This window comes from Mchenga conophoros, linkage group LG15 (assembly GCF_057382185.1).
Source record: "Mchenga conophoros isolate Kocher_MC1m ecotype Shallow Benthic linkage group LG15, M_conophoros_male_GT1.1, whole genome shotgun sequence".
Classification (NCBI taxonomy): domain Eukaryota; kingdom Metazoa; phylum Chordata; class Actinopteri; order Cichliformes; family Cichlidae; genus Mchenga; species Mchenga conophoros.
The window spans coordinates 11906323-11931157 of record NC_140540.1 but is presented as its reverse complement, the minus strand read 5'-3'; the positions used below and the strand labels follow the sequence as shown (position 1 = coordinate 11931157).

Sequence of the window (24835 nt, the reverse complement as noted above, 5' to 3'; positions counted from 1 at the left end):
TAGTGGCATGCAGCCACCCACCACATGAGCTGGTGACATTATAGATGTGTTGCTAAAATCAGTCTAGTAACAGATTGGCCTGATAGCTGCTTTTAACCGCCTGCTTCAAATTATCTTGCTGTGTACATCAGCACATCTGTATGCACAGTGTGTGAGCTGCAGTTAATCATTAACAGCATCAACAAACTGATGTTTTTAGTAGGTTTTTTTTTTTTTTGCACTTGGACTGAATTTCTGTCGTGTTCTTTTAAAAATCATTTTAATACTAAGATCCACTGATATACTTGCTATATCCTATCTGTGCCATTAAAAAGATTTTCTAATTGGTCCAAATCTCATCTCCTGTATCAAAACCCAACCGCAGTTTTCCGGGACTTCTGCAGAAAGCTTTACTCATTATGACTCTCGTGACGCAGCCCTGTAACCTTCCATTAGCTACACATCATTAACCTTCGCTCACTGTTTCTGGTGGTATCGTTTCACTGAAGAAGTGACACCAGAATTACAATTTCAGCTGTAATAAAAACACATAAGAGATTAGATTGGAGCGTACGGATGCGCATGAAGATATGCACACTTTGATGAGATTTCATATTAGAATTATAGCTTCTCCCTTTAATGTATATTCTGTCAGAGATCAACTTCTTAATATTGTGGGTTATATTTTTAATCTGCCCCTTTTACACTGGTGTAAGACAGGCTTTGATGTGGGGAACCAGCCTCATTAGCATGGCTGCTTTGACTGCATATGTCATCAAGAAAACAAACGTTTTCCCCATAGCATGTCGTACATATTCATCCAAACATTGATCCCATACATTCGGATATAAACTGTGCATGCATAAAGTAGAATCACTCAATGATGTAATCCATTTCCTCCCTTAAAAACAAAAAGCACCAAAAAAAGCCCAAACAAACTGTGGCATCTTTATCATTAACATGCTTGTGGACTCCACGAGATGCTTTAAATTTTAATTGGTCTGCTACTGTGGCATTAATATAATTTGTTGACGCTGTTGCTCTAATGCTCTGTTGCATTTAAATGAGATGCTGACAGCTTTCAAATGGTTTAGTTTCAGCTGGTAATTTCCCTGATGGTGTTTTTTTTGTTTTGTTTTGTTTTTTTCCTCAGGTTGGCTCAGATGGAACGCTCCAACGGCTCTCTACCCACAGACAGCAGCTCAGCCACAGGAAGCATGTGAGTCACTGCTGGTCATTTTCAGCATTTTTCTACATGGTTACGTGTTTTCCATTCAACTATGTTGGACAGATTTCAATTTCCAGTGTCTGGGACTTGAGATTTGTCTAATAATATATTGTAACACCCATTTTAATGTTCATGAAGCTGATAATTCACAAGTGAATATGTTCCAGATATCCATATTAGATATTTGGTTTCATTATAATCCTCAGTGAAAACTGTTCACCTTGCTTTGCCTAGCACTTTTTTAAATAAATAAATAAATACCAGGTAGCTTTTGACATCTTTGCACCGAGATCTGGAGACACAAAAAAATTAGAAAGGTTTCTTGGAGAGTAAAAGAAGTGAGAAATGAGGGGGAAAAGACAATGTGGTTGATTAGTGTGAAGTAGAGGACTTTAGAAAGAACGTACCGGATTAGAGTGCCAACAATGACAAAGTGAGAGTGTCTGCTTTCAGGATCTGCGATAACAACAGCGCTATCGTTAATCAAAGGAGATGAGAACATGGCAAACCGTGAAAAGAAAATCACAAGAAATGGGAGAAAAGCTGATGAGGAGCATGCGCGCAGAGGATCCCGATTGTGTTCGTGCTTCTGTCTGCAGGCCTTTCAAGTTGAAGGACGTATTGGTTCCCAACTAAGATCCCAATCGCGGGAATGAGCTGCTCTTGCGGCTCAAATGCCCTCCGAGCTCAAATAGAAACACACACACTCATCATTGCGGAGGGAATTACTTCTGGGTTTTGCATCGTTTTTGGTAAGACATTTGTAGATCTTTAAGATTTTCCAAATAGGTTTGGATACGTGCATGGAAAGATTTAAGCTGTTTTTGTTTTTTTTTTAATTTTCAAAAACAATTTGAAGTGGCAGGAAAAAAAACCTTATACAAACGTGTTTTTGGAGGTTTTGGAAGTGGAGAGCAAAGAGATTCCCTAGACGCTGTGTGAACAGAAGCGAATATAGTTTGGGGATTTCTAAAAGGAAATTCTTCTTTAAAAAACAAAGAGTATTTACAGCATTTACAGCACAACAGAGGAAGGGCACACGGGGTGGATGGTTAAAACCTTATAAAGCAACTTCGCTGTGTTGTAGGTTGTATCCCCTGCTGATGTGCTTGCATCATGTGGACCACTGCTCCCACACTTCACCTTCAACCAACCTTGATGCTTAGAATAACAGTTTCAGACGAAGACAAAACGCTATTGAAGACTCCCAAAAGCTGCATTTGTCCGCTCTCAATAGGAGGACCGAAGAATGGAAAGACAAAAACTGTTGGCGAGCAGGGCAAAGTAGAAACAGAGGTGGATTTATTTTCGCTCAAAGCTTTCGTAATGCGGGACAAACATATTATCATTACTCCTCCTCACGCTCTCTTTTGTGCTTTGCGCTCGGGCTTATTTAAGAGAAGAAGCCATTATCGTTTCCAACTCTAAAACAAACTGGAAAGAACGCAGATGTTAGACACAGAATGTATGCAGGGCATTAATGAAGTGAGGAAGATGGTGGTTCGATGAAAGGCTAATGGGTTTAACAGCAGAAAGGGAACATTTAGTGCATAGTCAAAGTTGGGCTTTCTCTTACTTTTACACTTTCACTGCAAAGCAACAGATGCAAACTACATATACAAACAGCACAGGGACATTTAAATGCCTTTAGATCCATAGAAGTAATGTATTATCAACTATACATTGTTATTTGATTGGTTAGTGTTTTATATTCATGGTGCACCATAAAGCCATCTTCTATATATATCCAATTTCAGCAGGGTCATGTACGTAATATGCTTTTTAATGCAGTAAAACCTTGCTCTAGTTACTGTGCTTTAAATAAATAACCTGGCCCTGAATGGGGAACATTTGTGTTATATTTCAGCCTAAAGGGTATCGCTAATTGACTGGGAAAATTACCTACATTTAGTCTGTCTGCTGTTACATTTGACTATTGGCTAAACAATCCTGAATTCATCCCTGATGGGAATTGTTACACGTGAAAAGCATAATCATTAGAGCCAGCCTACTTGCCCTGAAATTTACTTTAGACTAAACGTCATGAGTGTCCACTTAAGTGCTTCAGTTCTGCAGCTGAATGCCATTCACAGTAGTTCTAGCAGCTGTTTTGCACATCAGTGGGCCCGTTAGTAACTTTGAATCAAATAAATTTTTTTAAAGGCATTGTTATATAGACCACTACAGTGAAGCAGCCCACTCAGCCACGCGTCCCTCTCTGCAACGAATTAACTCTCATTCCCCTTCCTTTCAAAGCTTTGAGTTTTGAGTGGTTTATTGTTCCCCCTCTTTCTTTTTGCGAGATTTACTTTTTTCTGCCTACAGCTGATTTCACCAAAGCCTCTTTGTCTATCACTGCACTCCATCTGGTGATTTGTAAGGACACACAGTCACAGAAATTATCCCAACTGCTGTAGGAGGCGGCGGTGTCGGCGCTTCCGTAACACGGGTGACTGCGATTGCCCGTTAAATGCGCGTGTTTGGCTTTTGGCTGGTATTTTCAGTACATCCACTCATCTTTAGCTTTGCATTGACTTCAATAATTATTACGTGCGCGTGCATGCACGTGTGCTTCTTTGTTTCGCGTCACTTTTATGTAAAAGGGAATTCTTAATTAGAAACCTAGCGTTGCCTATTTTTATTTCTGACCCTCAACCGAAGCGCAGCGTTGTCATCTGCGCCGTAGGACACCACCGAGGAGCGAGACTCTCCAATTCCCCTTTTGTTGCCGGGCTTTATTGTTTGGTTATCTCTCGCTTTCCAGTCTTTCCCCGAGCACTGTCCCTTTTTCTTGTCTTTCATATTTTGCCCTTTTATTCCTGTTCCTCTCCCTTTTTATTTTTCCAGCCCTTTACTTTTTGAAACCACCTTTCATCCTACCCGATTGTCCCCTTTTTCTCTTTTCCTTCTTTCATCAGTTTTTGTTCTAGTCTAATCATGCTTTACCTTTGGGCCCAGGCAACCTTCAGATTAAACACTGCAGGGTGTTAAACACTGAAATAATGTTTTAGAGCCCTGCGTGCAGTGCAGAACAGTAACTCTAATAAATGAAGGACTTTACACACAGAAATCAAGGATTATAAATGTTTCTCGCCGGGGGAGAAGAATAAAAGATTTTTGCCTTTGACCGTCTTTGATCCCCCCCTTTTTTCCCTGTTTCCTCTGGTATTCCTGATTTCGTTGTTTCTCTTTCTTTATATTTTCATCCGTCTTCATCTCTCACTGTTTCTCTCTGAGCTTAGACTACTCAGTTGATCGTGGCATTCAGCTTGAGAGGAGATGCTTGCTTTGTGATATGTTAGGTAGACTTTGAGCCTGGAGATCACTGTTGTAGCGGAATAAACTGTAAAAGTCCCCTCGGGCATGTCCTACGCCTTCCCGCGTACCAAGCATGGAATTCATATTCAAGTTGTAGCTACAGTGAACTAACAGCCTTGGTATTCATCACTATTATTCACATTTAAATCTTCTGCCACACTGATCCTCTATCATCTCTATAATTTCTGGGTCTCTTTCTCTTCAGCCGCCCCCACGCTGTGTAAGCCTGCAGGAGGAAGTGCACTGAAAGGGCACTTCCTCCTTCTCTCAGGATTTCAGAGCAGGTGGTCTGTGAGACTACTCTACCGCCTCTAGTCCCCATTTTCGCACGTAATGATCCCCTTCCTGCAGTCCTCTGGGTTCCTCCTGCCAGCTATAATGTCCTGCTGCAGCTTTCCGTTGTCGGGGACCTTCCCTAATTGGTCACTCGGTTTGTGCAGGACCCCGGTCCTAGTTTCTCTGTAGCGAGTAGCTCCATCTCCATCATGAGCGTCTGCCCTGTCACAGCAGAGTGATAATTCAAAGAGAGAAATGTGATTGTGTGTGTGCCTGCTGGTGTATTGCTGCTTGTTGCAACAACAGCTGTGTCGACTTCCCGTCTCTTTCTGCTTTCTTTGTGCCGTTTTTCAACAACTGGTTTCAGCATCTTCAGCCTTCAATTATTTAGTGAAATTGATGAATAACTACAGATACTTTGTGTTCATGCATATGCCAGAATCTCCATAAAAGTTTCAGAAAGTCTAGGAAAGTTAAGTTTGTGAAGAGTGTGTGAAAGTTAAAGCAGTCATCACACAAACTATATTTGGAAGAAGTGGTATGCAAGAAGAGGCCAAGAGGAGCTGCTAGTTACAGGAGTTCGTTTTTTTTTTAAGCTATGGAATGTGTTTGTTCTTCTCTGAGAGTGCGGAAAGGTTTAAGCATTACATTCACCACTTAGAAAGTTTTTTTCATGTCCCTTTTATGACTGGCACCTAAAATCTTTACCGAAATACAGGGAAGGTTGAACTAGACCCGAATTGAATTCCTAAAGAAAAGGATGCTCTGAACTCATCATATAAGCTGCTTAGGCCGGTTAATCATAAAAAGCTTTTTTTTCTGTGTTCATGCAAGGCTGGGCATATTGTTTCTTTTATGTTAAAAAGAGATAAAAAAAGACTATTTTGAGCTCCCTTTCATAAGCGTTTCACTCAGCCCATACCTTGGTCATGAAATAGTATAATTACTGTCGTCTCCAGAAAAAAAGGCGTCCTTTTCGGTAACCTCTGTCTGTGGTTATACATGTGACCATAATGGATTCTGAATTTCTGCTCACTACTCTTAAGTGAAATGGAAAACCTGAGACATTTTAGTTCACCAGATTGTTCTTCAGGGTTATTGTGTTAACTTTTTCTTGATAGCCAAGTATTAGGGACTCATTTCATAGTCTCCTTTGCGTATAGAGAAAGCAGTAGTATTGAGACATTTAAAGACTGGATAGAAGAAACATTTATTGAAATAGCTCGCAAAAAAGTTTTCATTTGTGGAGACTTCAATATTGATTTGCTAAACCCAAATAAACATAAAACCACTGAGGAATTTATAAACACAATGCACTGTATGAATCTATTCCCTAAAATTACTAGACCTACCAGGATTACATCACATTGTGCAACTCTCATAGACAACATTTTTGCAAATGACATTGAAAATAAGACTGTAAGTGGACTCCTGATTAACGACATAAGTGACCATCTTCCAATTTTTACAATCTATGATAGGAATTACAAGATCAATAAAATGGACAGTAAAAAAGAGTACAGACGAGTAAGAACAGAAGAAAGAATGAATGCATTTAAAAAAGATTTATTGAAGGAAAACTGGGGTGAAGTATATCAGGAACAGGACGTTAATAGTGCTTATAATAAATTCCTTAGAATATTTACATTACTGTACAATACCAACTGTCCAATAAAGCAATATAGTAGGAAACAGAAATATATGGACTGTCCATGGATAACAAAAGGTCTGCAAAATGCATGTATAAAGAAAAATGCTCTATACAGAGAGTTCTTAAGAACGAGAACTAAAGATGCTGAAATCAGATACAAAAGATATAAAAATAGGTTAACTAATATACTTAGATTTAGTAAAAAGGAATACTATAAGAAGCAATTAGATATAAATAGAAATAATAATAAAAGATTATGGGAAATCCTGAACAGTGTTATAAAATGTGGGACTGGACAAAAGAACTATCCCAAGTATTTCATTTGTAATGACCATGAAGAATACAATATGGATGTTGTGGCAAATAGTCTCAATGAATTCTTTGTAACTGCTGGACCAAATTTAGCAAGAACAATCACTCATCCTGGGAAAGCACAGGAAAAACCCGATACGCTGATTGACAGAAATCCATATTCTATGTTTCTCACAGCCGTTGATGAAAATGAAGTTCTTGAAATTGTCAAAAAATGTAAAAATCACAAATCTTTGGATTGTAATGATATTGATATGATAGTGGTTAAAAGAGTCATTGAGGCTATTATAAAACCATTTACATACATCTGTAATTTATCATTTCAAACTGGTCGATTTCCAGACAGAATGAAAATAGCAAAAGTTATACCTCTATACAAATCTGGAAACAAACACCATTTCACAAACTACAGGCCTGTCTCTTTACTACCTCAATTCTCAAAAGTTCTTGAAAAACTGTTTAAAAACAGACTGGAAAAATTTATAGATAAACATAAACTACTCACTGAGAGTCAGTACGGATTCAGATCAAGCAGATCAACATCATCGGCACTATTAGATTCAATAGAATACATCACAAATTCCATAGACAAAAAGCAATATGTGGCTGGGTTATTCATAGACTTGACAAAGGCATTTGACACTATAGATCATGATATATTAATAAGAAAACTGGAACGTTATGGTGTCAGAGGGGTAGTTTTAGATTGGGTCCGGAGTTATTTAAGTGACAGAAAGCAGTTTGTGAAAATAAATGGTGGTTGCTCCTTATGTATGGACATTGCTTGTGGTGTACCCCAAGGGTCAGTTTTGGGTCCAAAATTCTTCAACTTGTACATTAACGACATCTGTAAAGTGTCCAAAGTATTAAAAATGGTTCTCTTTGCTGACGATACAAACATTTTTTGCTCTGGTGATGATCTGCAGAATTTATTGGAGGATATGACTAATGAAATAAGTAAAGTGAAGTTCTGGCTTGATAAAAACAAATTATCATTAAATTTGAATAAATCTAAACTTATGTTATTTGGAAATAGTAGTTTAAATACAAATGCAAAGATTCAAATAAATGGTGTTGATATTGAAAGAGTCAGTGAAAATAAATTTCTGGGGGTAATAATAGATGAAAAACTTAACTGGAGAGCTCACGCAAGATATATTCATTCCAAAGTATCACGAAGCATTGCAGTACTAAACAAGGCAAAACAGGTATTCGACAGAACATCACTTCATATTCTCTACTGTTCACTGGTTTCACCATACTTAAGCTATTGTGCAGAGGTCTGGGGCAATAACTATAAAACCACATTACATTCACTTTTTACTCTTCAAAAGAAAGCAATTCGAATCATCCACAATGCAGGTTATAGGGAACATACAAACTCACTATTTTTGCAGTCTGAAATATTGAAAATTGACGATATAGTGAAATTCCAAACAGCACAAATTCTATTCAAAGCAAAAAATAAAGAACTGCCAGGTAATATTCAGAGTATGTTTTTTTTGAAAGAAGGAAGTTATAATTTAAGGGGTTTTTGTAACTTCAAAACAATGAAGGTACGTACTACAAGAAAAGGCTTTTGTGTTTCTGTTCAAGGAGTGAAACTATGGAACAAACTGAATATGGAATTAAAGCAATGTCCAAACATAAAACTGTTCAAAAAGAGTTATAAAAATATGATCTTCTCGATCTATAAAGAAAAGGAAAATATTTAAATTAAGTGAATGTCTCTATTTAAAAACAAACAAACAAAAAATTCATGATGTGATATTATAGTATATAGTATATCAGAAATCTGTTCACTATTTTTATTACAAATTATATCAGTAAGGAAGCTGACTAAATATTCACTGATAATTTATGGGACAGGGGTGGGATTAAATAAGTGTATACTTCTTCCCACTCCCTTTCAACATGTAAATTAATCAGAATGTTTTTTTGTATGTAATTTGTATAGTATATTTTTTTTTCTCTCATTTCTTTTCTAAATGTACTTGTATATTGTTCACATGTTGAAATAAATTACCAATCAATCAATCAATCAATCAATCAATCAATCAAACCTGCCTAATGTCACTGAGTCAGCTTTGCAGGGTTTTCAGCTCACAGACTCAATTTCACCTCAAGCACAGTATTATGTTCTGTGAGTCAGATAATGTGCATTTACTTTTCATACATAAAACTTATCCATGCTAATAATCTTACACTCACCAGGTTAATTGCTGAGATCTGGGAACACGGATTTAAGCAATTAACGTGTGGCACAGACGCTACAGGAAGTGTGAGCAGGTTAATGTTAATGTAAAATAGCATAGAATAATAGCATAAATAAAATAAATATTTATCTTTAACACAGATGTTAAATACTTAAGTTCTACAGATGACGTTAGACTGAAATTTTCCTTAAAATTTATTCACGTAAATTTATAAACATTATAGGACAACAGCCGGAGAAAGGATTTTTAAGTTATAGTGTAACTTTTCGTGTGAGTGTGTCAGGGCTTCGGCTTCAGCGCAGGCTGTGTTTCAGAATGAAGGTGACAGGTGGGCTTTGGCACTACTCGCATCACTGAGATGGCACATAAAGAGAGAGGCGGATAACCACACATGCAGGTATAGAGCAGCAGCTGTTTCTTCCTCCATATCTTTTCGCTGTCTGCCGGGCTCTTTCTCCTCTCTGCTCCCTCCATCTCCTCACAGCCTCCCCTCATTTCAGTTATCTGATGGTAACGACTGACACATCTGTGTTTTAAACCCGGGTTTGTGGAGATTACAGCGTGGCACACCTACTGTGTCTAAGGATCAAGACGTCAGCTAACACAATCCTTGTTTAGATCGGGTGCTTGGAAGCTGCCATTCATGTTTCTTCTGTTCTTCTGTTAAAACTCGTATTTTGAAACATTAAGTCGAGAGTTATAGATAAAGTTGTTACATAGTTGTTATATACTTTTATATAACATACAGTGCTTAAGAAATGTATTAGACCACTATCCAGTCAAAGGGTTATACCGCATCTGCCATAAATTCAGACTTTATAATTGGTAAACATTTTTTTTTCTTTTTGTAATGGCTAATTTACTGCTTTTTTACACTAAACTCTTTAATCAAAATTATTTTTCTAATGTTTAAGTATAATTATTGTTTTTTCCAAAGCAGATTAAAGTAGCAAAGCACTTTTTTAAAAAATTATTTACTTGCATTCCTGAACAGAAGCGGTTTGATGTTGTGCTTGATTCATTTCTGAGAGAAGTCAAGTGTTTTGACTCAAATTTGGACAGAAAAATGTAAAATAAATAAATAATAATAAATAGATAAATAAATTGTTTGAAACTGGTGTCTTTTTTAGCAGTGGTCTCAGAATTTGATTACTGCATGTATGAAGTTTGGGTCTGCTAATGGTGAAAGAGGAAAATAATAACACAAACTAAATTTATTATTGATTTAAATTAACTATACATGCTATCAATACACAGAGACTAATCAACGGAGTGTACTGCACATTTAGCTATGGAATATGTAAAGCTGAAATGTTAAATGTAATCAAAAAAATCAAAACAGACAAACAAGAGAATAGATGCGAACTGGCTTAAATAGGGGAAAAGCATTCCCGTCTGTGTGTATAGCATCGATTGCTAGACAAGGAGGGGTGGGCAATTCATTTTCCCAAGCGGCTAAATGAGAAATTGGGATTGTTGTGGAGGGACCAATAATCTTATAAAGAGATTAAAAAAATTAAATAAATAAATAACAATATTGAGCAGAACTGAGAACCTTAGCCTTGTTTACAAATAGCCTGAAAAGGTATTTCTGCAGTAGTCAAGAAATATGCGCAATAGTTAGCATAACTAACATGAAATACAAATTACAGCTGTTTAAAAAAAAAAAAATTATAGATTTGCACATGTTTAAGCAGACAAGTAAAGAGTTGACTAAAGTGAACAAAGAGTAGAAATAGACCATCAGAAGATAATCATGACTGAAGAGGTGAAATTTAAGTGCCAGTTGAAATTGTAAGCTAACAGCATGCGTAGCTGAACCTTACTGTCAGCTAGATGTAATGAGAACACAGTTAAGAGTTAATAAAACGGATCAATTGAAAGTCAGAAAACATAATAAAAACATGAAAAGACAAAATTATTATGCATAGCTGGTAAACGGATTAAAATTCACTGTTAAAGCTCAGTTTGTAGTTGATAAATGGGTTCTTGGGCTTTTGGGCTGTTTTTGGTGAAACATTTAGGAACCACTGTTTTATACAGTTTGCTGGCTGGCATGAAAAACCCTTCAACCTCCACTTTCCTTCTGCTGCCTTTATAGAGCAGCACTGTGTCATGGTAATCACCCAGGGTTCATTCAAAGCCATTTTCAAGCGTACTGATTTGATACAAGTAGTTACCATAATTCTTTCAAATGGCAAAAGTAAATAGCTCGTCTCTAACTGAACAGAAGGTGAATTGAACTGAATAGCAGGGACAGGATGTGTGGGTCTCGTCACTCATCATAAGCTCTACACTTTCCACAGGGATGATGAGCATGCCCTGATCCTGCAGTACTGCCAAACACTGGGGGGGGAGGCCTCTCCTTGCAGCCAGCCTCAGAGTCCTGCCCAAATCTTACAGGCTGTGGAGAAGGAAGAGCGCGGCGAATTGGAAAAGATCATAGCGCGTCTGGAGGAGGAGCAGAGGTAGGAGACAAACATCAAAACTGGCTAATCTTATTAAAATTGATAATCACGTCTTTGCTGATAGTGATTACAAGCTATTGATTAATTTTATGAAAAGTGACATTCTCAAAATGCATAAAAATGGGGTTTATCTGTTTGCCTTTGTTACGCTAAGTGTTTATTGACAGCTTCTTCTTTCAAGTACACGTGTACGCTCGAGTCACACTACAGCACACAGACACTTACCGTACCACCAGTGCATCTCACCCGCCAGCTCCTTCCCCGTTTTGATTTGTAAATGGAGTTGGTATAGACACAGAGTGACTGTGCAATCTATTGTTGTCGAGATGCTTTTTCCAGCATCTCGACTGGAGTGATTTAACACTGATTACACACACACATACACAGGCAGAGGGGAGCGGGTGAGAGCTTTACAGCTGGTCTCATAAATGCCAACTTAAGTAAAGTACTGCAGCTTATAGTTCTGCACTGAGAGGGTGAAGAGGAAGTGAGGCGAGAGATTTGGTAGGGGGCGTTATGTTTGGTTATCCACTGTGGATAGGATTTCACACAGAATGAAGAGGTAAACACGAGTGTGGTGTTTTGTGTGGCGTCCCGCTGTGGAGGTTCAGAACTGGCTTTTTGAATGTTTTAAGAATATTAAAACATTATATATTTACACGGGAAACACCAGGCAGAAGAACATATTCCCGTTATTTGTCCAATTTCCCAGCTGTTCAGCTGCCACAGCTTCTGCGTCAATTTCACATTCATCCATGTGTATGGACACATTTCTTGTTTCTTCACTTATTTGTTCTCAATTTTTCTTCAGGACACTGCAGAGGGAGTATGAGCAACTTAAGGAGCAACATGGACAGCGAGGCACGCCTACAGGAAGCCCCTGGGAGACGGAGGGCCCCTCGGCCCACCCCGATGAGGCAGATCTTTTAGCTGAAGCCAGGCTGCTACGACAACACAAAGGCCGGCTGGAGACCCGCATGCACATCTTGGAGGAACACAACAAACAGCTGGAATCTCAGCTTCATCGCCTCCGACAGCTACTGCACCAGGTGACGTATCATGTACACATTTTATCCCCGACTTGGGGTTATGTTTTGTTCCCGTTACCGACTGTAGTTTTGGTGCTTTGCAGACAGAAAACATGCAGTTTCTCTGAAAATAATTTAAAACCTGAAGTAACATTGTTATTGTTAATACAGCAAGTTCATACAGCACATGATTACTGTCTTATGGCTAGTAGGACCAATTTGCAGCAGAGCAGAGGAATTATGGTTTTCTCCTTTGAGTACAGCACATACACAACTGCGATATAAAGTTTATTTTCCACATTAGCTTCCTTTCCGTTCAGTTCATTAGGCTTGTTGTTGAGGAGCAGCAGGGCAGTAATCACGGTTCACAGACTCACTCACGCACACCAGCTGGCAGGGCTGTTTCAGACGGCTCAGGAAAAAAATAATTTAAGCAGACGTAAAAGTAAAATGCTGATACAGAAAGCTTCCAGTAAATTAAAGGGATTCGTTCAAAGTCGAGCTCCATCATGAGCTTGCAGTTATTAATCCCGAAATCCACATGATAACCCACTTTTATCACAATTTTTAAAAAACTGCTCATCATCATTCAGATTAGATCCTAATCACATCATTTCCATTCCACCCAGCATCCATCTCCGATCTCCGTATTAATAACTTCCAGATTTGTTTATACCCGGCCTAATTGCTCACTGAGGTTGGATTGTTTGTGCCAAGTGAGAAATTCACAAGCCTCAAGCCAAACAAGCAGCAATCCTGATAAAGCAAACTGAGGGGAGGGGGGGGCAGGTATTGGCTCTCTGGAAGCTGAGAAGCTGTGAGCATGGGCAATAACTCATAACAACAGGCGGCAGCTGACGTGACTCAGCAGATATTTAATGGCAGATGATTAACATTTGGACAGAAACAGTTTTAGTATTGCACTCTCACTAAATTTAAATGTGTCCTTCAGCAGAAGTACAGTAGATAAAATAAAATATAAAATAGCTGTTAGGACACTGATTTCTACTTTCTCTTAGAATGCAGTTAATGATACAAGGTTGCCAGATACTGGTAGTGTTATTAGGACATACAGACACTATAACCCACATTTGCTCATTGATTCGATTTGTCAATTTTAACTCTACAAGCATCATTTTACCACCAGATTGTAGGAAATGTTTGTTTTTTTAAAATCTGTAGTATTTAAGTGAAAGGAGTGATACTGTATCTGGGTGGCCCGTTATAATTTGATCAAGGAAAAACTAGAAATAAGCACCATTTTTATGTAGCTTCCATGGCCATGTTTTTAAAAGTAAAATCACAAAAACAAAATGCAGATCTGTTAGTGAACTTTTTGGGGCGCTCATGCTTTTTAAAGCTGGTGAATATGAGCCGCGGTTTGCAGGATGAAAGCAATTTTTGTTTGAGAGGAGCGCCAAGCCCATTTCAGGAATGCCATCGCCATGGTAACTAACAGCTTATCTGATACAGGTGGATGCAGTTGACAGTTTATGACTTATGATGAATTTGAAATTCTGAATCTCTGATTGGTGGATTTCTTCTCACTTTCTTGACATCAAGTGTGGGAAACAAGATGTATATGTAGGTTTTTTTTTCCAGTCAGTCATCTAAAACGAGCTAACGTCATACTGCAGTTTGAAGGCAGTTTGAAGTATTTTGGCTGTCATTCACAATTTAAAGCTGCCCCTCTCATCGTCCGTCTCACACACAATGTTAGATAACAGTCCTACACCCTGACAGTGGCAGTGACCTGCACAGGTTTGTCAGATTTTCTAAATAAAAGTCCTTAGTTTCTAAATGGAAGACCAGTATGCTTCAAATTCAGTGTGTTTTCTTAATAAATAAAAGGTTAAATGTGTTATTATTAATCTGTCAATGAGAAGAAAAGCATCAGAATAGTTGCAGGAATTGAACAGGATTCTTTAAAAATTTCATTATGGCTTCAGTTATTTATCGGATGTTATTAAGGTGCTTTGATGCTGTGAAATTTTCAAAAATAAAAGCTCCCAATTTATATTTATAACCTGAAGAGAATGCTTAAAAAATTCATAATTAAAAAAAAGCATCAGTTATAGTTTGCCAGCATCCTTAAGGTGCCACATTTCCAAAATAAAAGCCTCAAATTTAGTGTTTTTCCCCCTAACTTTTAATGATACAAGTATCAAAAGCAATCTCCCTTCAGCTTCATTAGCTCACCAAATCACTTCGAATCTTTTAGCAACAAGCCACAGAGCAACCAGCAGCAGCAACACTTGCACTGCAGTGTTTTCAGTGTTTTTTCTTTAAGTACCTGTATTATTGTAGGGTCTTTAACTTACAATTCAAAGCACCTTGTGGAGACTTTTTTTGTAATTTGCCACTGCATTAAATAAAACAGAATTGGGGGAAAAAAATAAAATTGAAGTTTAACTGAATATTTTATGACTTCCCATGGTGTCTAATTAATGATGGCAAACCGAAAGTCATTTGGCAATTCTCATCCCTATACTACACACAGAACTAAAGAAGTAAAGCGAATCAAGGACTGTGTCGCTCATGTTTATTTTGAATGCTAAAACGTTTGCTATAACTGTCAATTATAGCGATGAGGAAGTAAAATCTCAAAGTAGAAATGCTTGAAAAACCTGGGCTGAAAGGCGATTCTTAATTTGGTTTATACAGCAGACTGTCAGGTTGCAATGTGCTGTAGTGTTGTATACTGTCTAAGCTACTGCATTTCTACCTCCGCTGAGTTAGCCTTGTTTAGACTTTCCATCAATGCTGCCGCATGCTGCAGTGGATTTATTCTGACGCTGATTGCAACAGACAGAAAATCCAAACATAAACGGCGCACACAGCTACCTGCACACATGGAAACGTCCAAACACTTAAGTAAGAACTACAGTTCTCAGAGAGTCCCCGGAGACCTGACGATGTGTCAACACGTCTTTCCATCAAGTGCTGTGTTACTGCCAAGCTTCAGAGTAATAAACCCAGCCTTCCTGATGGCACGCATTAAATTCACACTCCCGAAGGGTGACCAAAACCCTGACCTGAGCTATTCTAAGACGAGCCTCGAGACACTTAGTTGTGCTCCAGAGACGTTTCCAACATGTTAGCCTTCGCTAGCGCTAGGGGCACGAGGAGATGAAGGAGGAGAGGAAGAAGGAGGGTATATGAGAGAGGGGAGGGAGCATTGATTTAGTTTCTTGAACTTGAAAAGCCAAAGGGAATGGGAGATTGTGCCGTGAATGTCACTGGACATGAAGTGTTCACTTCTGAGCATCTGAGAAATTGGTTTTTCAACAGACTTTTGACATATTCTGCTGTGTGTGTGTGTGTGTGTGTGTGTGTGTGTGTGTGTGTGTGTGTGTGTAATATATTAATTTATTTGTGAATCTTTAGATCTTGAGAACACAGCACACTGGAGGGCAAATAATTATTTGTTATATCAAGATGAGGCTAGAGGTTACAGAGTGGCAAGAAGCAGAGAAAAATCCTAAATATGAGCGCTGTTGTTTAGATTTAAGTATGTACTATCATCTGTTTTAACCATTTTCTACTTCAGTTATATTTAAGAGCATGTGCACATATTTTTTACCTTTCCACTCACTGAAGACCATCAGGGTAAAGCATTTGAGCTAAAACAAAACAAAAAACTGGGCTAATTTTAATTGAGGGCTTGAAATGTGATTGATACTGTAGTGTGTTAAACTCAGTTTTGGCTTGTTTGGGGAAATTGTACACATGACAAGAGCCTCGTTGTGCTGCCCTTTGGTTGTTTCTTGTCTCCGCCTGCTGCTGTGAAGCAGGGCTAATTTTGAAGTTGTCAAGCAGCCACCAAGTAGAATAATTGTGTTATAATGACTAAATGTTCTTTTGTTTTGTTTTGTTTTCATGTCTGTCTCTCCATCAGCCCGATGTGGACTCGAGGGTAAATGGATTGTCTTCCCCCATCGTGCAAGATCGAGGGCCACTTACTGAAAACTCAGGTGAGACACTCAAGCTGAAAAAGGCTTAATGTACTGTTGTTTATTTAAATAGGAAGATATCAGTCCATTGCTCACAACAGAGAAAAAATATTCGCTTTTCTGTAAATGTAAACTGTTCCTCGCTGTGGTGCAGTATTAAAGTGTGAGTGCGTGTGGTAACTGAAAATCAACCTCTCTGTGCTTTGCGTGCATGTGTGTTCAGATGAGCTGTTGGACTCCCATAACAGCAGCTCTGACCTGGCAGATGTAATGGAGCAGATTAACAACTCCTTCCCTGCATGCAGTCGTAAGTTTCCCAATCCTCCTCCTCGAATTTCCCACCGTGTCTTCCCAGCCTCCTGCAGCAGATTTTTTTTTTTTTGTCTCACCATAAGGTCGAAGGTCAGCAGAGGAAAAAGTACAGTTTGCTTAACCGGAAAAGCCCTTCACAGAAAAACTGATGTAGCATGTGCAAGATACAGTGCTGTGATCATTTCTTACTTTTTTACTTATTTGTCACACTGAAATCTTTCAGATCGTCAAAAAATGTTTAATATTAGACACAGATAACCTGAGTAATTGCAAAATACAGTTATTCAATGACTATTTCATTTATGAAGAGAAAGGACCTACCTGCACCTACCTGGCCCTGTGTGAGAAAGTAATTAATCTCCTCCTCGTTAAACGATGAATTAACTGTGATTAACCACATTTTTTGGAATGCTGAGCTCAATTTCACTACCCACACTCAGGCATGATTACTGCCAGACTGGCTGAATCAAGAAATCATCTAAACAGAAGCTGTCTGAGGTAGGCTAAAAGATCTCAGAAAGCAGCGTGCCACGATCTAAAGAAGCAGCTGAGAAACAAAGTCATTGACATCTATCAGCCTGGAAAGGGTTAGAAAGCCATTTCTTAAGCTTTGGGACTCCTGTGAACCACGGTGAGAGCCATTAGTTGCACATGGAGAAAACTTGGAGCAGCAGTGAACCTTCTCAGGAGTAACCGGCCTACCAAAATTATCCCAAGAGCGCAGCGACGACTCATCCAGGAGGTCACAAAATAACTCAGAACAACATCATCTGCAGGCTTCACCTGCCTCAGTTAAGGTCAGAGTTCATGATTGAACAACAAAAAAGAGACTGGCAAAAATGGTATCAATGAGAGAGTTCCAAGGAGAAAAGAACACAAAGACTGGTCTCACATTTGCTAAAAAAACCCAACGCTTTTGGGAAAAAATATTCTGTGTACTGACGAGACAAACGTTACATCTGGCACAAAACTAACACAGCATTTTAGAAAAGAACATCATAGCCAAAGTCAAACATGGTGGTGGTAGTGTGATGGTCTCGGGCTGTTTTGCTGTAATTGGAGGAAGCATGAACTTTGCTTTCTACCAGAAAATCCTGAATCCTGACCATCAATCAGCTCATGTCCTGAACCTCAAGCACACTTTGGATGTAAACACTGGGTTATCTGGACTTAAATCTGATTGATATGCTTTGGCATGACCTTGAGCAGGCTGTTCATGCTGGAAAATCCTCCACTGTGGCTGAATTGAGACAATTCTGCAAAGAAGAGTGAGCCACAATTCCTCCACATTGATGTGGAAAGCTCATTTCTAGTTATCACAAACTGCTTGATTGCAGGTCTTGAAGCCAAGGGTGCCACATTAGTTTATTAGCAATCGCTTTTTCACTTAGGACCAGGTACTCTAGGTTTGGACAGCTTTGTCACTTACTTAAAAGAAATCGTCATTTAAAAACTGCAGTTTGTATTAACTCGGGTTATCTTTGTCTAATATTTAAATTTGTTTGATCTGAAATATGTGTTTGCGACTGAGATAAATTTGCCAAAACAGACTGTTGAATTGCTGGGACAGGAGAATATTTGGCAGTTTAGCTTCAATCACGTCTGGAACAACGAAGAGTTTTTAAAAATAGTTGCTATTTACAGTAATTGTCTGTCATCTTACTTATTAAATACCACCTTTTACATTTCAGCTACACAAATGGTTTTGTAACATTCCCCTCTTTTATCATACTATTTTACATATTATTGTTAAAACACCATTGAATGTTTATAAGCAGTATTTAACTTGAACTCAAAGTAGATCCGTTAGGTTCATGGGATAACTGAAATTACACATGCATGGCATGAAAGTCAATGATTCCCAGTATGTTCACAGCACAACACTGACTTTAGACATCTCTGAGGTATTTTTTCTGCTAAAAAGGTGCACGCTTGAGCCTGTGGAGAAACGGTGGTACTTTTCTGATGTAATCATCATAATCTACAATATCAACCAAACTCATCATCCGCCTTCCGATTTTTTCTCAGTGCTCTTATCGATCCTCGTGTCTTTTTCCTCTTTCAGCCCCTCGCACACTCCTGCTGTGTATCCTTCCTTTTTATTTCCTCATCTCTCACGCTGCCACTCGGCTTTGTGCCTGTTTCCCGTGTCTTTGTGTGCACAGCAAAGTGTCAAGTATTGCAATCCTGAACTCAGATGGTCTCGTCCTGCACGGCGCTGAAATTTTCTGTTTTCGGATGGTTTGCTCAGTGCGGTCCAGGTTCCTCTGCACCCATTTGTGACTTTGTGCCTTCGATTCTGATGTCTGCTCAGATGCACAGAGTTTAAATACAGGCCTAATTGTTTCAGCCATCATCATTTAAATTTGGTATTTGATCAAATTGGGAAGAAAACGTTATAGCTCATTACTCCTAATAGCTGAATCTGAAACAATATTCACCTTTGGGAACGTTAATCAAATAGCAAAATAAATTAGAACGCTAAAATATCGAGCTCGGTGATTTTTAAATTGTATTCCATTATTGGAGAGTCGAAACTCCTGCGAGGGCTTTACTTATAAATCCATTGTAATCTGGCACACGTTCCAGCGTTATTAGAATTTGGTTACTGCATAGCTCGGAGGCACCGGGACTCAGCCGCTCAGTGTGCGCACAAGTACGTGGGAGGTACCCAGAGGCTGACAATTTTGTGTAGACTCATAAATGCTGAAATGAACTGGGGAGTTCAAGTGTTAAACTGCTCTAATTTTTCTTTGTTTTGCCTCCTGCAGCCTCAAGCCTCTCCTCGAGACCACAGGTAAGACGTTCTCCCATAAATTTAAAGACGCAACAGGGGATGTTAATTTGTCTTTTAGCAGTGGGTTGTTTTTTTGTTCTTACGCCGTATTGTTTGTATTGAGGGATTGGTATTTTGGTAATTGGCAAAGGTGAGAGAAGTTGGAAGAGAGCACGTTTTAGAGGTAATTACAGCTGCTGCCACAAAAGCAGTCCCCTCCACGAAGCCTTCACCTGCCTCAACCCTCCACATTCTGTGAGAAAGCGGCTGCTAATGGATCCCAGGGGAGTGCCATTAACGGCTCCTCTCTTTCTCTCAGTCTGAGGCCAAGGTGCATTTTGGGACAGAGGTATAGTGAAAGCTGTTGCCGCTGACCTCTTCCCACTGTAATTATTTACCCCGCTCCGGTGTCCCTTGGTTCTGCTTCACACCTCTTTTCCCCTCAGGGTCTTTTTAAGCTGCTCAGCTTGTCTCCCTGCACAATAAGCAGTACTTTTACATGCCAGTTAAACTGCCTATTTTCTGAGAGTCAGACATTTCTACTTTTCTCTCTGTTGACCAGAACAATACAGCCCGTCCTTTCAAGCAGTTTGCAACTCAAAATTTACATCGCTGTTAAAAACTTTGTCCTCTTCCTGATTTCTTGGTTTGCTTGTTTTTTTGTTTATTTGATAAACATACATGTTTGAGATCGAAGATATTAGACAAAGATGCCCAGAGTAAATACAAAATGCAGTTTGTTATCCAAACCTACCTGGTAATTCCCCCCTATGTCTAATAACTGGTTGTGCCACCTTTGGCAGCAAGAACGACTGGCTATGAGTATTTCACATCCCTGTGCAGGAATTTTTGTCCAATTGTTTTAATTCAGCCACACTGGAGGGTTTTCATGCATGAATGACCTGATTAAGGTCGTGTCAAAAAGTCTCATTTGGTGCAGACGTTGACAAGGTCAATCCAAAACCTTCATTTTGTTTGTTTTTTTTGTATTTTTTGAGTCATTCAGAGCTGGACTTGCTGGTGTGTTTCGGATCATTGCCCTGCTGCAAATGCTCTTGAGCTTCAGGGCATGAACTAGTGACAGAGTAATTTCCTTTAGGATCTTCTGGTGAAAGGTAGAATTGTTGTCAGGATGTTGGTGCAATAATCATTTTATAAAAATGCCGTGTTAGATTTACTCCACATGTAATTCATGTAATTCAAACCTTCCAAAGAGTTCAGCTTTTGTCTCCTCAGTCCACAGAATATCTTCCCCAAAGTCTTGGGGATCATCTTAGACGAGCCTTTGTGTTGGATCCACGAATGTCATTTTTGCCCAGTCGTTTTCTTGTTTAATCACGAACTCTGACCTTAACTGAGTCAGGTGAAGCCTGCAGTTCTTCAGATGTTGTTCTGGGTTCTTTTGTGACCTCCTGAATGAGTCTTTGATGCTCTCTCGCTTTATTTGTGGTAGGCCGGTTTACCATGTTCTCACACTGGTTCATTGGAGGCCCAAAGCTTTAGAAATGGCTTTGTAATGCTTTCCAGACTGATAGATATTAATGACTGTTTCTCCGCCCTTTCTTTCGATCGTGGCATGATGTGTTGCTTCCTGAGATCAGACAGTAATCAGGCCTGAGTGTGGGTACTGAAACTGAACTCAGCTTTCCACAGTTAATTTATCATTTAGCAATAAGTTTTTCACACATAACCAGGCAGGTGTAGCTTCCCCCCCTTAATAAATGAAATTATCACCTAAAAACTGAATTTTGTATTTACTCGGGTTATCTTAGTCTAATATTAGAATTTGATCGACCTGAAACATAATGTAAAAAAAACTAAGAAATCAGGAAGACTGCAAATACTTTTTTACAGCACTGTGAGTTTATGACTTGTATTCATTATCTACATATGCACTTTGACTACAAACACTATGTGAACCACAGGTCTCCTCATTCTTCTGTTCTCCTGCAGGTTCCATGTTAATGATGTGTTTATTTACCACCTGCTTTGGAGTACGTTCCTCTGTACAATAATGCAACCTCATCTGACTCATCTGCAGCAGTGTTACACAACACATGCATTACCACATCAATTGAATATTAAATCTAATGAGTTCATTTCCCAAACATCTTCCACTCCTGGCTTTTTATAGTCCTCGGCGGACAGCGCTCCATGCACTCTCCTTTAACTTCAGCGCAAAGCTTTAGTTTGAGTGCCTAATTTCATTTCTGAGGAGAGCTCTGATTTGTAAAATCTTCCCAGATTCATCCATGCCCACCTCCCACTTTCCCCCCTCTGCGCTCCTAATGGACTCTAACTGGCTTGAGGGACTGCAGTCCATTTGCCAGCTCTCAAACCCGATTACTTTGTTTGAACTTCTGACGTTTCCACACGGTGATGTCTTGATGAAGAGAAATGAGGCGGGTTCACCTGCAGCGCTCGGGACTAACCAAAGAGACTCATAAATCCGAGCTTTTCTGTGGCTGTATGTGAACTGGCGCTGTCGTGTTTCAAGATTCTTGCTTTTTGTCGTCTGATCCAAAGCGTTTTCTCTCTGTGTGTTTTCAGATGATGTGAGGACTGACTGGACGATGGAGAGACCATTCCCACACAAACAAAATCCCCTGCCCCTAAATCCCAAAGATGCACAGGAGCAGACAACTTAACTACTTTTACCACCTTGTCTTGTACTATGCAAACTGTATATTTTATGAACTGTAGATTGTACCGAATTGAACATTTGTCAGTGATTTATTTAGGTATGCAGATGAGTATATGGACACGGGGCTTTGTATAGATTTTTTTGTTTTGTTTTTCAGAGGGTGGTTGGGATTTTGTTTGAATTCTGTTGACTTAACTGGGAATCAAACTGTTCCATTTTTATTTGTCATTCCACTGCTTTGTACCATCGAGCCCCGAATAGCCCCAGACTTTTGTTAAATGCTTGGGGAGCGCACACACTGCTCCCGGTGGCTGAAAGGATCATTTCCAAAATGTAAACTATCACCTCTCGGATCACCTGGTTTGTTTTCCTATCTATCTCGTAGCATGCTTGATGTCAAGTTCCCCTTTAAAAAGCATCGATATGCCGGCAGACTTTGTCTCAGCTGCGATTTTGTTAAAGTAAACTTTTACCCCTTCTGTGCCTACAAAGTTTGTCGTTCCACACGTGGAAGACGGAGGTGAGAGTCGATGTATTATTGTGGGATTGTGTAAAAATGGTTTTGGAAGTTACAGATTTAAATCTAAAGTTGTTTTGAATCTGGGTTTATGAGAGGCCCGCCGTTATCATGTAGAATAGGTTTGGTTTGTTTTTTTAAAAGAGATATATGTTCAGAAATCAGAGGAAAGCCATGATTGCCTTGCTACCTCAGACTCATAGACACAGTTTTGTTTTTGTGGTTCGTAAACTCGTCAAACAGTTGTGTGTTCATTTACAACCATGAGCAACCTGGTATAGATTTCTAAGCTTTAGCTCAATGTATTGGTGTACACTGCAATGAGGAGTTACCAAGTTTAAAAAAAGGAAAAAAAACAAGTTACTATTACTGTACCACGATGGGTCTGTGGCCTGCTGAAGCTAGCCTCCCGTTATGATGAGTAGTATTTTATCTGTTGCTGGGTTGTTTTGGGGGGGTTTTCCACTGGCCTTCTAGCACTGGTCCCTCACTGCGTCGTGTTGTTGTGCTATATGTTACCCTGTAAAACTTGTGAGATTGAACAACACTACTATAACCTCTGACTGTAAACTGATGGTGATGATGATTTTAATGATCATGATGAACCGTACCATGGCAGAACTGTGTCGCTTCTCCTGAGGTATGTAAAATAGATGGACCACACTACATGTAATATGGCTACGTTGTTTTATTCAAAATAAAATTTTTATAACAAGTACACGTCCCCCATGTGCTTTCGTTATTACCTCCACCACAGGAGGTTATGTTTTTGGCAACGTCTGCGTTTAAAGTTGAAAATGATGTCGTGTTGTCGAAGTTTGTGAATGCGTTAACCCGAGAACAAAGCGATGTAGGAGTTTTAAATTTACACCATAGGTATATCTACTAAAAAATCTTGGGCTAGTTGGAATCTACCTCAAAGTCGAGGTCAGAGGTCAAGCTTTCTGAAAGTCTTGTGAATGCGATAATTCGAGATGGAAGTCACCTATGATTTTGAAACTGAAACCATCGGTGTATCTACTGGAAGGCCGAGTGGCGCCACTGCCAGCTTGAAAAATTAGAAATGAATTCTGATAAAACTTTGTAGAGCTGTAAAGTCGGGTCGTGCTAACAAGTCGTTAAAATTTGGCTTATATCCAGTAAGGTTTTCAAGGTCCACTTGATTATCCTTTAAGTCCTGTAAGTTGCGAGATGGGGCCTCCATGGATCACACTTGTTTTCCCAGCACATCCCACAGATTAAGATGCTCCTTTCTATCAGATCCAAGGTTAACTTTTTGAGCAATTTGACCTACAGTAGCTCATCTGTTGTCCACCAGCCCGTTCTCACTCCTGAGGTGTAACATCCCGACGATTTGTCACATCCCCCGGCATTCCTGAGGAGTGCAAAAGGTGACCTTCCGTGTTCTTATGCTACGCACCAGGTTATGGGTGAAATCCAGTAAAATGACGTTCTAGCCATGTATTCCAGCCCTAAACCTAACCTTATCCCTTAACGATAACCTTAACCAGCACTTTAACAATGTTAAATATTGTTTTCCAAAGCGATTTAAGTCAAATGAACAAACATGTAGATTGATTCCAAACAATTCTCACGTCTCCTCGTTTTTTTTTCTCGTCATTTAGGGACGTGTTCGGTGCTCTGAAGCGTAATATGTTTACCATTTGTCACCTAGCATGAAATATTACGTTTTGGTAGTGCGAATGTGTTTTGCCTACACAAGCCAGTCTTAACTCCCCATGTGCATCAGTGAGCCTTGGCTCCCCATGACCCTGTCACTGGTTACTTCCTTGGACCACTTTTGATAGATGCTGACCACTGCAGACCAAGGACATCCCACAAGAACTACAGCTTTGGACATGCTCTGACCTAGTCGCGTAGCCATGACAATTTAACACTTGTCAAACTCACTCAAATCCCATTTTTCCTGCTTCTAATGCGTCAATTTTACAGACAAAATGTTCACTTGCTTCCTTATACATCGCACCCACTAACAGGTGCCAGATGAAGGATGACGAGATAATCATTGTAATTCACTCACCTGATCAGTGTATAGAAAGTACCATATAAAAATTTAAAGTATCATGTCACATGTGACCTCTGACCTCTCCTTCAAGGTCAATAGATTGATCTGAAGGTCATAGTGATAAACAGCTC

General features: G+C 39.3%; 1 protein-coding gene across 4 annotated transcripts in view; it reads left to right on the top strand.

The window, feature by feature from the left end:
* Nucleotides 1-23396, top strand: part of utrn (utrophin) — a 193911-nt gene extending 170515 nt beyond the window's left edge. For 3 of the 4 annotated variants that reach the window (XM_085247254.1, XM_085247255.1, XM_085247253.1), the window contains 7 exons: nt 1133-1198; nt 11287-11448; nt 12260-12497; nt 16375-16450; nt 16653-16736; nt 19513-19538; nt 22068-23396. In XM_085247254.1, the coding sequence (XP_085103380.1) occupies nt 1133-1198; nt 11287-11448; nt 12260-12497; nt 16375-16450; nt 16653-16736; nt 19513-19538; nt 22068-22076 (661 nt within the window). In that variant the 3' untranslated portion in view covers nt 22077-23396. The remainder of the gene's footprint in view (nt 1-1132; nt 1199-11286; nt 11449-12259; nt 12498-16374; nt 16451-16652; nt 16737-19512; nt 19539-22067) is intronic. The other variant, XM_085247256.1, reaches the window with a different exon arrangement.
* The last annotated feature ends 1439 nt before the right edge of the window (nt 23397-24835 follow it).